The sequence below is a fragment of the Neovison vison genome, chromosome 3 (assembly GCF_020171115.1).
Source record: "Neovison vison isolate M4711 chromosome 3, ASM_NN_V1, whole genome shotgun sequence".
In the NCBI taxonomy this organism is placed as follows: domain Eukaryota; kingdom Metazoa; phylum Chordata; class Mammalia; order Carnivora; family Mustelidae; genus Neogale; species Neogale vison.
In genome coordinates this window covers 161050672-161069180 of record NC_058093.1, presented here as the reverse complement: position 1 = coordinate 161069180, position 18509 = coordinate 161050672, and the positions used below count along the sequence as shown (strand labels likewise).

At 40.6% G+C, this 18509-nt stretch overlaps 1 protein-coding gene across 25 annotated transcripts in view; it reads left to right on the top strand.

Annotated features, from left to right (window-relative positions):
* Positions 1-18509, top strand: part of DTNA (dystrobrevin alpha) — a 355640-nt gene that overhangs the window by 273585 nt on the left and 63546 nt on the right. For 16 of the 25 annotated variants that reach the window (XM_044243173.1, XM_044243174.1, XM_044243176.1 and 13 more), the window contains 6 exons: positions 201-286; positions 7415-7569; positions 10641-10746; positions 11983-12149; positions 14844-14968; positions 17373-17381. In XM_044243173.1, the coding sequence (XP_044099108.1) occupies positions 201-286; positions 7415-7569; positions 10641-10746; positions 11983-12149; positions 14844-14968; positions 17373-17381 (648 nt within the window). The remainder of the gene's footprint in view (positions 1-200; positions 287-7414; positions 7570-10640; positions 10747-11982; positions 12150-14843; positions 14969-17372; positions 17382-18509) is intronic. The other 9 variants (XM_044243178.1, XM_044243191.1, XM_044243190.1 and 6 more) reach the window with 1 other exon arrangement.

Sequence of the window (18509 nt, the reverse complement as noted above, 5' to 3'; positions counted from 1 at the left end):
GAAAAAAAGAAATATTGAATAGACAGCTTTTCAGAAATTTGTGTTGAATTGTATTCATGGTCTTTTCTAAAATGGATATGTTCACATAATTGTACACAGTTCCAGTGTCCTATGATTTCTACAGAACAGAAAATGTCAGATCTCATTACTGAAAGTTCTCCAAATGACATCTTTTTTTTCCCCCTCTTATCATTAAACAGGGAAGGCCATGGTAAAATTTCAGTATTTGCTGTCAAAATGGCTTTAGCCACGTTGTGTGGAGGGAAGATCATGGACAAATTAAGATGTAAGTTATTCTTGGTGTCTCTGCTTATCCCTCCCGTGTACTCCCGTGTCCTGCTGCCCATTTTACTTTCCTCATTCTATGAGAGTTGTTTGAAATATAATCTTCATGGATCTTTGGATTTTATCACAGAAATATTTTCATATTAGATAAATGTTAATGATATGAATGTTTTCCTTCTACTTATGGATTATTACTATAGCCTGTTGAGTATCACCAACTAGACTTCTTATAATATTAAAGTAAGATGATATTCTTTCAAGTTCATTGCTCTATACAGCCTTACAGGCATAAGTCCATATTCATAGGGATGTGAAGGCCATGTTGGGCAACCTTCCTTTTTTTTTTTTTTTTTAAATTTTTTATTTATTTATTTGACAGAGAGAGATTACAAGTAGGCAGAGAGGCAGGCAGAGAGAGAGAGAGGAGGAAGCAGGCTCCCCACGGAGCAGAGAGCCCGATGCGGGACTCGATCCCAGGACCCTGAGATCATGACCTGAGCTGAAGGCAGCGGCTCAACCCACTGAGCCACCCAGGCGCCCCAACCTTCCTTTTTTTTAGATGAAGTCAAGTCAAAGCTCCTGGCACATTTCTTCATTTTTCTTAGCCTGTGCTGTTCAAGTCACTGGGAAACCCCAAGATTCCCAAGTAGACATTGCCGGGGTATAGGCATAAGAATTGCACAGAAACACTACAGACTTGAGAATTAACTGGATTCCAATAAAAATGTGATAGCTAAGGTGCATTGGGTGATTGTGGGCCCTTTTATGTACGTTTTGTCACCAAATGTGGTAGTTCTTTAACCAAGAAAACATGAGAGTTTTGTTTGTTTTAAGTAAAGAAGCTGAGACTCAGAGAGGTAGAATAAAGTAAATCATATAGCTAAGGTGGTACTGGAGCCTGACTTTTTTCTCTACACCAGTGGTTCTGAAATTTTGGTGTATATGTATATAGAATCATCCAGAGGACTTTTGAAACCATAGATTTCTGGGTTTTTGTTTTTTGTTTCTGAAGACCTAGCGTGAGAGTAGGGGGGCAAGAATTTTCATTTTCAACTGTTTTTAAATGATGTATATGCTGCTGTTTAAAAGAAAAATTTCCACTTACCCCTTTCTCTTACCTTAAATGTGGTGAGTTCGGGCTATAAGGCTGTGTGGGGAAGAGCACTTGTCGTGAGAATCAGGAACCCAGATTGCAAGCCCAGCTGTGTGACTAATTCGCTGAGTTACCCTATGGAAGTTACTCTACTTCCTTAGTCTTTCCTTGCCATTTTTATCCCAAATTTGGGGATTTTGTTAGATACCCGGAGGGTCCCTCCCAGCCCTACTCATCTGTGACTCACAGGCTCCAGGCACTTCTCTCACCTGCTGCCTGTCAGCTTTGGAGTGTGATCTCTTTCGCAAAGAGGGGGAAAAGGAACAAAGATCCGGGGTTGGGGGGGTGCTCTTTGTTCCTCTGGAATTTCCCCAGACATACTCCAAAACAGAGTTATGTTTCTGGACGGGTAGATGAGTGGAAGGCACACAGAAACCCCACAAGCACACATCCGCCCTCACTTCGGAAACCTCCTTCCACAGACCAGCCAAATGCATTTCAGATTCAGAGAAGCCCAAGCAGGCTTTATAAGGGAGAGTTTAGATTCTCTTTAGTTAGCCTGAAAGCTATTTTTAAAATTAAAAACTATCTGCCCGAGTGCTCGAGTGAGGGTAATAACTAAATGAGAAGGTGGTGGGACCAATGTCCTTCTTTAAAACATAGCTTCGCAGTAATCCATGAGGCATTTCCTCTAGGTTTAGTCTGGGAGGAGAAAGTTGAGCAAAACAAAGCAGGGCAGAGGAGGAAACTCTGCAGGGCCTTGTGTGCTGACCTGGTGTCACAGTTGGCCACTTATGCTGAGGGCATTAGATACATGGCTTGTTTTTAAGTCTTGAGAATCCTTACCAAATACTTACTCAATGTTGCACTAATAGGGACTGGATAAAAGGATTCCATATTAAAATAAGTTTCAGGAAAACCGAGAGAACCAGTTTTCTGACCTTCCCGGGGGTCCTTGAAGCCTTTCATGAACCAAGGACCACAATGCTTTCCATCTTTCAAGGACCACAGTGCTATCCTTCTTTCCATTCAGGCTTCATTGGTATCAGATTTTCTCTCTCTCCTGGGAGAAGGGGTCTGGCAATCTCGGGAGTCACATCTCACTCCAGAGGCCCCCAGCCAGTAAGTGTCATTGCCCAGGACTGCATCAGTCACTGGTAACGAGGAAGGAATGCCCTTGATAGTCATGGAGGAACCCGCTCCCACCTGCTGGGCTGGGAAATGGCACTCTGCTTTCCCTTCTTAGCCCAGGAAGAAATTTGGGGCCCGTAAAGACCAAGGGAATGGTTGTTAGGTCAGCACGGAACCATGTCTGCAGAGTTAGAAAGCTCAAGATAACTAAGGTTCTGAGCAGAACTTTACCAGCAGTCAAAACCGTGACAGATCTCTTGCATGTCCAGGAATTCAGAGCCAACAAGGTCACCCCTAGGGTGTTTTCTCTTCACCCCACCCTTGATGAGCAAAGCATGCTTGCTACCTAGTAACCAAAGTAAACCCTCATCTGTGCGGTAAAAGAAGTTGACCAACACATGAGTCTCACCGGAAGTAGACTGTGTTCTTCAGTCTGCAGAAATCAGTTTCAGTGTCACAAATTCTAAAGAACGCCAAAAACAGATCACGTGATCCTGAGAGCTATGACGTTGCCCTCTCACAGTAGAGTGGTTCCGAATCACAGCTTAATGTAGCCCCAGCTGCCCTGCTGAGGAGTCACTCTTTGTTTACTGAATCCCAAGAAGGTGGTTTTTGTGGTTTCCTGGTAAGTCATTTGAGAGCAATTTGACAAACACAATTTAACTGCAAGCACTTTGGTTGGAAGAACTTCGCCAAAATGTTAGTTAGTCAAAAATAAATATATTCAGTCACCAATATTTCTGGCTTCAGTGATAATTATTAGCTGAATACACAAATAGGGGCCAATCTGCCCACAGACAGCAGAGGCTGACTCTTGAGGAGTGGGATTGTGAGGGTTTTCTCTGGTCTTCTTTTGCTGGCTGCTCTTGCTGATAAAACAGGCAAAGTCATGATTTTCCACATTGCTTTTGTACTAAGAAAAAGTAAAATGAAAGGATATGGAATTTCTCAGTGTTTGAGGGTTTTGTTTTCCCTTCTTTCAAATCTAATTCACTTTAAGCCAATATGCCAGCTGTGCTCCTTTGGCAATTTTTCTGTTTTCATGCATAAGGATGAGAGGTATTTAGTTTGTTCCAAGTACCCCCTTTATGTGAGAGAGGGCAGGGCAAGAGTCATTGCTGAAAATAAATTAAGAACTGTAGAAGGCAAAGAGTGGAAGATAGAAGATATTAAACTAAATTTTTCCAACTGCTTTAAAATCAGTGAAAAGGGAAAACAACTCCATGTCGCACCACAATTTCCAGCTTTCAGGGCCGCCAGGAACCAATATGCAGGCTCTCATGACCGTAACCACAGCAGCCTCAAGTGGGAGGCTGCCCCTGCAGTCAGAGGACACGGTAACCTAAACAGAGACTGACCTAATCAAACACCGTGTTTGTGTCAAACCGTTCTTGGTCCACTTATAAGTTGTTGCTGTAATGAGTTGGGACACCTGTTTATAATTCTTCCCTGGGGCTCCCAGATGGTCCTGAGGATCCTAAAAAATTTTGAAAACAGTGCTGCTGGCATGGAATGTCACATGCTATGCTGAAACGTTTGGGGAAGGCTGGTTGACAAGAATAGCCTTGTGGCCAAAACCAGGGATTTGTTGGGTTTCCATAACTGAACTGGTTGTTCTGTCTCCACACTTACCCCCCACCCCGGGGTAATATTTCTAACTCAAAGGCCTGCCTTAAATCTTTAGCATCTCCCAAAACATCTTCTGGACACCATCTAAGCGCCTTAGTAGAGGCCTAAAGCTCTTCAGATCTCTACCTCGTCTCCCACCATGCCCTCGTGGGCACCTGGGGCCCCTGGAACAATGAACTCCTTGAAGAGCCTTGAGTGCATCATGCCTGAGCGTGCCCATGCACACACCCTGATTCTGTGTCTTAAAGCCTGACTAGGCCCTAACTGTCCTTTACGCTTGGCCTAGAAGCCCCCTCTGTCACCTAGGAAGACCTAGAAGTCACTTCGGTAAGGAAATCTTCCCTCACTCTGGAAGCCCTCTGTTCACGCTCCTGCTACATCCCATGCACGCTCCTGTTCCAGTAGTCACACCACCACGGAGGATTTACAATGTCATAGGACGCAGTCTGTAAGCACGTCTCTGTACCCTCAAGGGACTGGGACCACTCAGAGGTCAAGAACTATGTCTTATTACTGACCAATTCACAAAATTGGAATATGACCAAGAGGTCAGATAATATTAGATAAGATCGATGTATCAATGTTAAATATACCAAAGTGGTTAACTACCCTGAAACCCAGGATAAACAAGCTATGGCCTGTGAGCGGAGACTAACTTTCACATTCTGAAGGTTGTATGAAGTACAAAGATGAGTGTGTGACAGAGACCATATGTGGTCCACAAAACCCAAAATATCATTATCATTATCGGGCCTTTTACAGAAAAAAGTTTGCTGCCCCTTGCTGTAATCTCATCAGAGGATATACCCTTCCTCTTAGGGAAGACACACTGGCTGCATTCAGAGGTAAAGTCTCAATTCAGAAAAAAATTGTATGTTAGTCTCAATTCAGAAAAAAATTGTATGTTTACCCCACATATATACACACAGACAGACATAGACAGATGGTAGATAGACAGATATTTAGATAGATGATAGATAGATAGAATTATAAAGTAAATAGAATAAAGGGTTCATAGATGAATCTGGATAAAGGTTGTGTGTGAGTGTACTCTTATTCCTGCAATTATTTTGTTAAGTTTGATGTTATTTTCAAATAAAATTTTGTTTTAATTCCTTTAAAAAATAAGTAAAAAAGAACTATGTCCTGGATATTCTGTGTAGTCATTGCTTAGCACAGTTTTACACATTTTGTATGTGTTAAGTTAATTTAAAATGAATGAATCAATGAATATAAATTCTTCTAAAGTATCTCTCTTTGTATGGTGCCGTTGGAAATACAGAGGTGATTTAGAGTATGACTGGTAACATTACAGAGCAATCCCATGGGGGAGGCAAAGCCTAAGCATCTAAAGTAAATAACAGAAAAAATGTGACATGAAATTAATAGTAAAAAAGCTCACATTTCTGTACTGTGTACTAAGTGTCAAGCACTAGTCTGTGTCCTTTATATCTGTATGCTTTTTGTCTATTGACTAATTTAATCTTAGAAATACCTCTATTTTATTACATACACATATATTACATATTAGCATATTACATATGTGTATATGTATATTGTCATAGCCATATGTGCATATATATGTTGTTATATAATATAAGAGCCCAGAACTAAGGTGCAAACATCATTTTGATCGCTTCCTCAGAGTCCCTCATTTCTTTTGAAAAACCAGATTGGCCATTAATAGCCCCTTCCCTTTGATCCCAGTGACCTACACCTAGTTTGGCTCTTGCTGCGCAAAGCTTCATCAACACAGACAAGTTTAATATGAGCTTCAAGTTTGTGAAAGGTCAGTGTTGGTACTCGTCAGCTTTTGCTCTAGTTACAGCTGTTGTCTAAATTCTTTCCATGGGAGATCTGAAAGACCTAGGCTACTTTTCAAAATGTGTCCTGGCTTAGAAAATTCCTGGCTTGAAGAGCATCAGGATGACCCAATTATAGTTGACCAGCCTACCTAAAAACACACAAAATGGCAGCTCTGATAAAAAAGTTCATTTCCTTTACCTGGGTTTCCTTTTTCCCGTTTTTATTGGAATTCTTGCATTTCTATATCTGTGGGATTACATAAGAGTTATTTTTGCTGTTGGCAACTTTTTTCATATTTTTTTGACCAGTTATAATGAATTCATAAGAGATAAAGAGATAAACGTAAGAGATAAAATTGTGACGGTGGATGAGAACAACATTAACTTTGTAGCTTAGGTAAAATTTCTTTAGCCTCATAATTGATAAACAACTCAAAACACAGTAGAAATTCTTTATAAATGGAGTATTTGAAGGCAATGAGAGTCAGTTCACATCCTCAAAACATAATCCAGGTAAAGCCTGTAATAGGCTTAACATCTGACTGCAGTGTAAAAACCATGTCCCCAGATTGCATTTTGACCTTGAGACATTAAGCCCAAAATGAACAGAGGCAACACATTGAATTTACAACAGTTTATCCCAACAGCTGTGCTGGCCTATTTACAATCTAGCCTGGTGACAAACTATGATAGCATTTGCTTTCATTTCCGTAGTGACTTCCACAGAGGAATTATAAAGTACCTTGAGAAATTATGCCATTAATATTCACTAAGTGCCCATAGTGGCAGAAACTGAAGGACAGGGGTTCAATGAAGACACAGACTCTGCCCAGGACTCCAACTTTACGTCATTGATCTTCCCCAAGGCCAGGCTCCCCCTCGACTACGTGAGTCAAAAGACTCTTCCCTGTAAATCGAGTGCCTTCCACCTGAAACACCATGATTTATAGAAAGTTTTCTGCTTCTGTGGGAAGTTAATCAGGTGATTTCATTACATCCTTATCCCCATCGTGTCTTTCATTTTTCAATAACTTAAGCCAAAACTCAAAGGTCTTGGTGGTACTATAGATGAGTAAATAGCTAGCTAGCTAGATACATACACACCCTAATGTTATGGTAAGTGTTTTTTGTGTGTTTCAATGAGATCAGCATATCCCTTGCATATTTGAAAATTCCTTCCATTGAGTGGTATCTGAGCTTATAACTGACCTCAAAATAAAAATGGGATGCTGTCTTATCAAAATATGCTAATTTTACCCAAATTAATGCTGTGTTTCAGAATCAGCAACAAAAAGACACCAAAGGCAACACTATGCCAGGAATATTTCAGCATAACAATTCTGTGTTACTCTTTCATAAAAAATTACTTATTCTGCTACAGTTTTTGTTATTTGCTGCAGATACGTTTCACTGAAACGGTGGAGAATATATTCATGGGATGAGTAAATATCTTTCTTTTTCCTTCCATCAGATATTTTCTCCATGATTTCTGACTCCAGCGGGGTGATGGTTTATGGACGATATGATCAATTCCTCCGGGAAGTTCTCAAACTACCCACAGCCGTTTTTGAAGGCCCTTCATTCGGTTACACAGAGCAGTCAGCAAGGTCCTGTTTCTCTCAACAGGTAGGAAAAAAAGGAAATGTCTCTTAGGTTGTCCTTCAGTATGTTACATCAGGTCACCACTTAGACTCCTCTTCGTGATAACCTGTAGTATCTCCCAGCCTCTGACAAATGACCTCTGAGCCAGTAACTCAAGTCAGCTTACCTAGAAAATAATAATTGGTGGTACTTCCTGACCATGAGCCAGGTACCATGCTAAGCTCTTTTCTTGCACTGTCTAATTTAATCCTTACACCGACCTTCCACCCTTGGTATCATTGCGGTCATTATCACTGCTTATAAAAAGAGCTGAACTGTCACTCAGCCTCACATGAAACACAAGTCTGAGCCAGTGCCAGGTTTCACCAATGTGCAGCAAAGGAAGCAAAAAAGGAATCATGTAGCATACGCCAAATGTATGACAAACACAGCTGGCTAAGTTCCCCCTGACGTGATACATTAGGGGTTCGGAGTAACATATTTTAAGTGGGGGTGGTACAAGTTGACCCAGAGAAGCTATTGAGTTTGTGGGGCTTTCCATGTTTGCATCTGCCCAGTCATGTACAAAGTCTTCATGTCCAGCACCATTCTCTAGCACAGCTCAGTAGTAATTTAAAAACCCAGAAATTGAAGGTTTTGCTTGAAATTATTAAAAAATCCATACTAACTAAGAATATCCTCTAAAAGGATCCCTTACTTAAGAAATCAGTGCATAGCAGCCTCTGAAAAGCTGCATTTAACTGCCCACCTAGTAAACTTAATCAGTCTGTTTCCTTGTGACCTATGAGGTCGAAGTGCCTTAGACATCCCTATGGGTCATGGATTGTTGTAGAATCATAATGGTATCCATACAACTAATAAGAGATGGGACAGTTGGAGAAACTCCATGTTGTCTCATCCAGTAGGCCTTTCTGACCCCTCCCACTCCTCCAGCCCCAGGCTGGCTTAGGTTCCTCATCTCTGTCCCCAGCCAAAGCACACTCCTCTTTATACTTGTCCTTCTAGTTGGTCATGTCAGAATGGTTCCATTCACCTTGGCCTCCTTCCAGACAACTTCCTCAACCCGCAGTTCTCATCAGTCCTCAATCCCTGCTGTCTTCCCCTTCTAAATGTCTCTCTGATCTCTTTCCTCATCCTCATCTGTCGCCTGGCCTATTGTGTTAACCTCCATGCTGGTCTCCCTACCTCTGGGTTTGTTGTACATTTGTACATTTGTCGATGGTTTTCTTCGCTGTGCAAAAGCTTTTTATTTTGGTGTAGTCCCAGTAGTTTGTTTTTGCTTTTGACTCTCTTGATGACTATCTTTCTATTTTCCAAGGACCTACATGTTCAATAAGAATTATATATAAGATGTTATCGCCGCTCAAAAGTCCTTTTGAAATATCTTGTAGACTGTTCTATTATATAATTTTTTATATATCCTCAACGATGAGAAACTTATATATGTCAAAATCGTAATAACATTTTTGGGAATTGTCAGAAGTGATTTTTTGTCAGTATGATGAATGATCAAAATGGAGAAGATCATTTGAAGTATAATAAGAGGCAACACAAATAAAAATAATAAGACCAGTTTATTTTTGTCCTTTATAAACTATCACAGCAGTTTGAATGATGACACTTTAAATTTGTTTGCATTGCTTCATTGGAAAAAGTACAAGCCATTCCAAGTGATTCTTTGGAAAGACAGAATTATTTTAGATGCTACAAATTGTGGTGGCTTTTTCAAAAAATGTTGTCTCATTACTTATACTTTAAATAAAATATATTTTAATAATAATGTTGCTATCAATCCTATAAAACTTAAGCTATTTAGTGTTACAAGGAAATGCTAAAATTATAAATATCTGCTGATAAAAAAAGATTAATTGAAGCATACCAAAATATCTTGTGAATGAATGACAAGGATTAGTATTAACATAGGTGCCTTGAAAAGATACTAAAACTCTTCACTACTGATTTCTTGTCTAAAGATATGAAACTATTCTCTGGCTGTCTATTCTGTTCCATTGATCTGTTTTTGTACCAGTACAATACTGTTTTGATTACTACAATTGGTAGTATATCTTGAAATCTAGAATCCAGCTTTGTTTTTTGTTTTTCATTTTTCTTTTTTTTTTTTTTCCAAAATTGCTTTGGTTATTTGGGCTCTTTTGTAGAGAACAAACAGATGGATACTGCGGGGAGTTGGTGAGGGGATGGGGATTAAGAGTGCACCCATCTCGATGAGCACTGAGTAATGTATAGAATTGTTGAATCACTATACTGTACACCTGAAACTAATATATTGCTGTAGGTTAACTAAACAGGAGTTAAAATAGATATTTAAACACAAAAAGAAGAAAAAACTCTCTTATCCACCTGATATTATAATTCAAAATTTCCAAAATAGTGATTTTTGCATATAAACATGTCTTTTGTTATCATTCATCCTATTATACTATCTTGTACTCCTATAACTTATTTTTTGTCATTTTGAAAGAAACTTATAATACATTCCTTTTCTGCCTTGGAAAGGACCAGGATAGTGAGAACAGATGCAGACTGAATTAAGAGGAAAGATCTATAAAGAGAAAAAGGATTTTCCAAAAATATAGATGGTTCTCTCCTCACAGCGAAGGATCGCTCCCTCCTAACAGGACTCCCTGCTGATCTTGTATCACAGAACCATTCATATTAACCATGAAGTATGTAGGACGTAGGGGAGTGGAGGGAGTTTGAAAAAGACATTGTTCTACAGATGGGGAAGACCACCTGCTCTGGGAATTGTGGCACGTGTTATGACCCACAGTTGGGTCACATTTTACAGAGCAAGTCTACCCTTCATCTTTCCTCATCACTTTGATATGTCCCTCATACACAAAAGCACCCCTCCCAGAACTGTTGCTCTCCTTCTGGTAATATGGACTCAGCCTCAACGGAGATAACCCAGTCCTACGTGTGTGGAAGTGTCAAAAGAAACCAAAGGGTTTAAGTTCAGAACTGGTTCTCCAGCTATAAGATATATTCTGTTTCTTGATATGTTAGAGGTTCATTGAATGTCTTGTGTCTTTCGTCTCAAATGGTTCTAAATTTTTGTGGGTTTTTTGATGCAGAAAAAAGTCACCTTAAATGGGTTCTTGGACACTCTCATGTCTGACCCTCCCCCCCAGTGTCTGGTCTGGCTGCCCCTTCTGCATCGTCTGGCAAATGTGGAAAATGGTGAGTAGTTACTCCTGAGCTATGACAGTTTTTGGAATTAGCAGGCTGTGATGTCTACAGTTATTAAACAAAGGTCATTAAGTAATTCTTGAGTTTTGAAAGAAACTTTCTCCCTGATCAGTAAGGCCTTCGAGGTCCACTGCAAAATTAGGACTGTTGATTCCAAACGTTTATTAAATCTCACCGTGTGTCTCTCAGTTACAAGTCACGTGGGGCTATAGTCCTGCTGTAGCAGGAGAAGAATCTCCATAATGAATAAGACATTTTCCAGGTTTATTTTTAGGTCTGAACTTCCAATACTGGTGTACATAGCATCGACCATTCCTAGGCACTCGGCCAAGAATAGGTGGAGGAGATAGAGGGAAAAATTAGATTATGGTACCTTGCTAATCTTCAGTCATATGTTCTGAATGGAGCTTTCAATGATTGTGGTTACATACAGAGTAACCTGACCAAAGGCAAGAATTGTTGTTGTTTAATATATTTAGCTCATAATGTGTAGACAATTACTTGGATTTGGTTATATGTTAGCTTCAAATCTCAAGTATTTTACCTTGCCTGCTTTATAATTCCAATTGTATGTCAGAGAGAGTTCAGTGTCCCTCAAACTATCTGAATTAGAAGTGTAGTCACATCATTTACACGTCTCTTTGGGTTCTGTCCATCTGTCTCTCAGGAAAGAAAGAAAAAATTGTTAAATGGAGGTAATGTCAGTCATGAAAGAAGACCATCAGCCACTCCATTATTTTTTAATGAAATAATTCAATTCTCTTATCCAGTTTTCATACTCTCCCTCATTTCCCTTTCTTTTTTCTCCCTGTTTTCCACTTCTCTCCACCCAGTGGAGAGTCAGTTGTGTTCATCTGTTGTGCCTCTGAGTCTTCTAGGGAGCCGTGCTGGTCTCCTGGAGACAGGGAGCAGTTTGGGGGAAAGACGAGTCAGTTTAGGTAATTTATATTCTCATAGCGTAAGAGCTGGAAGTGGAGAGGGAAATTTGTGGTTAAAAGAAGACCTATCCTCCATCCCCTTTCATTTCCCCCACCTCCACACACATGCGTGAAAAGGGTGGTGAGAGTCCAGGAATAAACATAATTCTCCTCTCAGCCAGAACTGACTAGCCTCTGAAATCACAGCACACAGCAGAAAAACACAGTCCCTGTTTGGCTGCATTTTTCCTTATTCTGGCTCAGAGTTTTATTTCTCATTTTTTTTTCCCTCCATTTCTTTCCCCCGTAGTCTTCCATCCAGTTGAATGTTCCTACTGCCACAGTGAGAGTATGATGGGATTCCGCTACCGATGCCAACAGTGTCACAATTACCAGCTCTGTCAGGACTGCTTCTGGAGGGGACACGCTGGCGGTTCCCATAGCAACCAGCACCAAATGAAAGAGTACACCTCATGGGTAAGCCAAGGTCCAGGCAACACTTACCCTCGAATGTATGAGCGTCACTCAGAATGCAAGGGACCAGTAAAGATGGCGGCGGGACAATCAAGAGGCAAACCTAACTTCTGCTCTAGCACGCCTTCCTTCCCCTCTCCCTCCATCCCGCCCCCACCTTACCGGGACATCTTCATTGCTGCATCTGAAGCCAGTGTCGCATTCTATGACTTACAGTTTAGGAAGACTCACACTCTGTTACTTCTTGGGATGCAGACAGCTCAGTACTGACTTAGATAACAACTGAACTAGCAACTTTGGGACATAATCTCGTTTTCACAGTAAGTTAAGGTTCCTTCCAAGTTTTGTTTTGTTTTGGGAATTTCTTAAAAATTATCATTAGTTCCTTGGCTTTCAGATTCTGGAGCTCCGTTAAGTGCATGGCTAGAGCTTGTAAAAGGAAAGATGCGCGAGCCTGTGGGCTTCGTGGTGCTGTTCCATTTTCCTTTTTTGGAGGCAGGGAGGTAGTCTCTATGAGCAATCATCCTTGCGTAAACTGTGAGTGACCAGCTTGTCAGGGGTGACCTGTGAGAGTCTGTCCACGTGATGCATGTGTGGGAGAAATCCAACTGGGTGAGCTCGGGGTTCAAGCGGTTTAGTTTGCTGATCTAGGTCTCAGTCACTCAAAGATCAGGTCCCCTGAGGTTGTTCCTGTGCTTCTGTGAAAGTACTGCCCTATGTATGGATTGGGGTTTGTGGGCTGTACCATCAAACCTGCCAACCACTCTTGGAATAGTTCTTACACAAGAAAATGCAAACTTTTTATTATGAGTTTTTTCCTAGATTTTATGCATTTCAATTAACCCATACCCTTTACTCAAAGAGTAACTTATTCTTTTTTTTTTAAACTTCTTCAGAAAATCCATTTTATTTTATTTTTTAAAGATTTTATTTATTTATTTGTCAGAGAGAGAGGGAAGGAGAGTGAGAGCACAAGCAGGGGGAGCAGCAAAGGGAGAGGGAGAAGCAGACTCCCCACTGAGCAGAAAGCCTGATGCAGGACTCGATCCTAGGACCCTGGGATCATGACCCGAGCCGAAGGCAGCCGCTTAATGACTGAAACACCCAGGTGTTCCCAGATAGTGCATTTTAAATCAGAACATTCTTTCTAGGAATGATTATTGGGAACCAGCATTCAGTGTAAATATTTTAATTTTTCAGCATCGTTCAGACTCTGAATTTGAGTACCAGTTTTTCACGAAGGGGTCGTATGCTGAGGGCTTTGGGCCAGAGCAGATGCCTCCTGTCACTGGTGGTTATGTCACATGCTAGCATGGATCTTCCAGCACAGATCATGAAACACTGTTTAGTACAGAAGATAGGAGAAAACGTTTTCTATTTTCTTATGGTCGATATACTACCAATTTTCAAACTTGTTCTATCTCACATTCTGGAGGGTGAGTGTTTGAAGACTAAGCATTTTTAATGATCATTTTATGTAAATGCTAAAGTCAATTTAGGCGCTTCTCTTTAGAGATTGTGGACTCAAAATTATATGGTTATATGGCAGGACAACGTCTTTACAAGTAGGATCAGACCGATCAAGGGTATAAAGAGGCTGCAGTGTGTATGGGGGTGAAAAGCTGTTGCAGTGGCTGTGTTTTAGGTATTCTAAGAATTACATGTCCTAACAAAAGCCAAAGAAGAACTTCTTGAACAACACTTCTATCACTTAAGGTTTTAGATCATGAGGACAAAAGTTGCTTCATTGTATTGCCGATTGTGGGCTCTCTGCATAAAACAAGTGACAGATTGGTAAATGACTTCTTGTGGAAAGGAAAAGCTGCTGTAAAGATTTATTACATGAGGGACATTATTTCTGATAGAAGTGGCTGTGAAAAAAAAAGGAAAAAAGAAAGAAAAAATAATTTAAAAAAAAAAAAAGAAAAATAATAATAAAAAAAAGAAGTGGCTGTGAAATTTTAAGATCTACATCCCACTCGTCTAAATGAAAAAGAGATAACATGATGCTCTGGAAAGAACATAAATTTTAAACTCCAAAATCCCTGATTGAAGTTCCCCTTTCAGTTTCAACTGGATGGATCCAGCCATGTCCAATACATCTTGCACCTGGATACCTGTGAAACCTTCTGTTCACCTTCTTACTTCTACTCCTGTCTCCTCCCAGATCGTTTTCTGCTCTTAAGCAGGAGTAATCCTTCTAGAATCACATCTGCTCCTGTCACCTCTATGATATAAAGTCTTCATTGTCTCGCTCTGCGTTTGAGATAAAGACCATGGTCCTTGATGTGGCAGTGCAGGACTTCAAGGGTCTGTCTTCTACTTTCCTCTCCAGAATGGGATTTCTTCTTCCTCCATCTGGAATGACCTTCCCGGTCCCCTGAGTTACTATCAGAAGGACTCCTGCTGGTCCCTTCAGTCCCAGCTCAGATGTCCCATGCACAATGACTGCTTTCCACTCATCACAGCATTTGCTGACACAAAACAGCAGGAGTCAGGCACTCTGGTGGATTGTCCCAGAACTTTAGTTTCAGCACAGAGCAAATTCCCTTAGAGTAGTAGGTAGTTGAAGATTTCATGGATAAATCAATGAAGAAATGAGTGAATGAATGAATATCTATTATGAAAACAAATCATATCTGAGAATGTAACATCAGTGTTAGTTCTTATCACTTCTACCTTTCTTCTTCTTTCCAGAAATCCCCTGCTAAGAAGCTAACTAATGCATTAAGCAAGTCTCTGAGCTGCGCTTCGAGCCGTGAGCCCTTACACCCCATGTTCCCTGACCAGCCTGAGAAGCCACTCAACTTGGCCCATATTGTGTGAGTATCTCTGCCTTCCAGAGGAATACATTTTTCTTCATTCATGCATGTTCATGTCCATACAAAGGCAACTTCAATATCAATTGCTAGGGACCAAGTTTTAAATTTTAATTTATAAAAAACAGAGTAATAATAGGATTATAATCTTTTACTGTAGAGGTAAACAGTACTTCTTTCTTGAGGTACAAGAATGCTACGCTAACGTTCTTCACCTACAGGTAGAAAATATTCAAAAAACATCATTATAAAATACAGTTGTTAGTAGAGGTTTTACTGGACAGTAACAATCAATGAAATAAACCATAATGAGAAAATTTTAAAGCACACTGTACCTTAATATCACTTATGCTTTGAGTCCCAAGTATAAAAGCTCCTTGTTTCATTTGTCTGCAAAGCCAGTCATCTTAAAGATATCAACAAATCTAAAAATCATTGTTGTCTTATCTTAAACTTCACAACTTTAGAAGAATCATGGCCCATACATGGGAAGGTGGAAAGGGGAAGTTGGTGGTAAAATTCCTCAGAACATCCAAAAACAGACTATAAAAAATTCTTCTCCAAAGTCTACGTGAGTTTGGTAGACAGAGGGGGATATGTGCAGAAACGGTGCTCCCGCCCATTCCTTCCACCTTCCAGAAGCCTCAGGCCCTGGAGCCTCTCTCAGACCTGGGTGACCAGATAACAGGGGATGCTGAGGGAGAAGAAGTATTTCTTCCTGTATATTATCTTGGCAAGCTCACCGTCTGCTTCCATGCCCAGTTAGGAATTATGTCATTGCAGGTACCATCAGAAAGACTCTAGAAAAGGTGGTTCCCCCGTCAACACAAACCACTTTTTGTGTCGCATAGTTCAGTAGGACCAGCCACACTCAGGGCCTCGGTTTGCATGTTGACATCAAGAGGCGGCTGATCAGACCTATCAGCATTGGAAACCGCCCAGTACAAAGCTCGTGCGTCAGGAAGTTCAGAACGTGATCCGTCAGAGGTGCCATGGTGGCTCAGAGACCTTTATGGAAGCGGTCACTCTTTCCTCTGGTGGACCTAAGCAAATGCCATCAAATGATTTGTGCTGTGTCATGTCTGTGGCTTTGTGTACATACCACGGGGCTCATCTTGGTTTGCTCCCAAGTGTACACGGAGGGTTTACTGCCTTCGGCAATACACACAGCCTGGAGGCTTACATTGCTGGCATGGGCTAAGCATCCAAAAAACGAATGTAAGCCAATTCTGGAGAATGTGACTAACTTATTTTTGGAAGTTTTGATCCTAAAAATAAGCCTTAAAAGAAACCAGGGATAAATAAATCTGGGGAGTATCCCAGAGGGCTAGTAGCTTGCAGAAAACGACCTCATACGAGCTGTTCTTACTAAGGTCTCAACAGTGTTTCTCCCCCCACACACACCCCACCCCGCCAGAGACAATCCCTACGTTGCTAATAAATGAGCAAAGTAACTGAGAGCGTCTCTCTGAGCTCTGCTGTACAGTCACTTCCTACCAGCGCCGCTGGGAGTTTCAGCCCAGAGAGCGACGTTCAGTCAGAGCTGATGGGTGTGAGGAAACTAGAGGGAGAGATGTGAACAGCCTGATTCTGAGAGTTTTGCAGCAGAACAGAATTAGGATGCTTCCTCCCACTTGGAGACAAAATTAGGAAATGAGACAGTGAGATAAAAGTCAAGTTCGTGGTCAGGCACACTGCGGTATTACATAGCCCAGGGCTGGTACCCAGTCGTGCTCTGGCTGGCGGATGTGTGTATTTAACTGGCTAATGAGTAAACAAATTTTTACCTGTCTAGTGGCAATCTGATTTGACATACTATTCACTGGACTCACTGAGGGCACTCTCTACACAATTTGAATTCCACGCAGAGTTTTGGGATTCCCTTAAAATTCTACACAAATAGGCCTTTTCCTGAGAAAAGTTCCATATATTTAACCAGATTCTCCAAAGAGTCCTCGAATCAAAATAGTGGTCTGTACTCATGGATAATATATTTTTCCAGGCTGAATGTCTTAGTTTTAAAATGCAATCTTTGAAAAACATTTAATTGTTGGAATAACATACAGGAAATTCTGCGTGCAGAAGATCCAATCTCTGTTAGACCAGAATTTTTTCCTATTTTTAGTTTTAGACATTTTTCTCTTTCATTTGTTATTAAAATGTTTTTGTTCTGATCAGATAGCCATGTCTTTTTCTTTTGTTTGTTTGTTTGTTTTGATGGGGATAGCTCAGACTTCTAATTTTAAAATATGCCGTTCATGTAGCCATTCTAAATTACTGTAGATATGTAAGGCCACTTAAGTGGTGACATTTTGGTATTTTGGAATTTGTTCTAAGCTGTTGTATTTCTTGTTAATTTTACCATGATTAACAGTCTCTATTGCATTCAATTTCTTGCTGCCAAAAGTGACACTTGGTAAGTAGTTCAGTAGTCCCCTGTGTGCTTATAAAGACGTAACCATAATTATAAGTGGTTAAGAGACACAACACAAGTGAGTAACATCAAACTAGTTTAAAACTAATTCTGTCTTAAGCGGAATACTTTCTAGTCACAAGATGAATGCCAGTTTTATAAAAAAAAAAAAATATCCTCCATGAGGGCAGCTGGGTGTCTCAGTTGTTAAGCATCTGCCTTTGGCTCAGGTCATGTCAAGATCCCGGGGTCCTGGGATCAGGTCCCAAATCGGGCTCCCTGCCTGGTGGGAAGCCTGCTTCTCCATCTCCCACTCTCCCTACTTGTATTCCCTCTGTCATTGTCTCGTTCTCTCTGTCAAATAAATAAATAAAAATCTTTTTTAAAAAGTTCTCTGTGAAGGTCTTGTCCACAAGGAAAAATTTGCAGTCGATCTGTGTGTGACTTTATCTTGTGGAGCTATTTCTTTCTCACAAGAATCAATACATTTAAAATTCCCAGTGTGACCTAGTTATTAGATAAAGTAACTTCCCATTTGATGATGGAGGAAATAAGAACCTCAGTCCCTTTGAAAGTCACCATTTGGTGCCAAGATTAGTCATTCTGTGTCCCAAGTTCAACATCTTCATGATGAACCTTAAACAGGAAGCCATTTACTAAGAAACTGCAATTTCAGCTTGGCAGTGACCAGGTTCTACAGAGTAAATTTACCAGGCTAATTAAAAAGTATTCCAAGTCAACTTGTTTTCTCATTTCCTAGAGCTAGAGCACGGTGGGAAAGTTAAAAAAGACTCAAAAAACCCAGAAATGTTGGTCAAGTTGATGGTTTCAACTTGTTGCAAAGTTAAAAGAAAGCTATTTCATTCTTACTGGTTCTTTTTTAAGATTTTATTTATTTATTTGACAGACAGAGATCATAAGCAGGCAGAGAGGCAGGCAAAGAGAGGAGGAAGCAGGCTCCCTGCTGAGCAGAGAGCCCAATGCAGGGCTCGATCCCAGGACCCTGAGATCATGCCCTGAGCCGAAGGCAGAGGCTTAACCCACTGAGCCACCAGGTGCCCCTCATTCTTACTGTTTTAACATCTGATCTACCTAACTTTTCAAAATTCACAGAGGACGTTTGTATAAAAT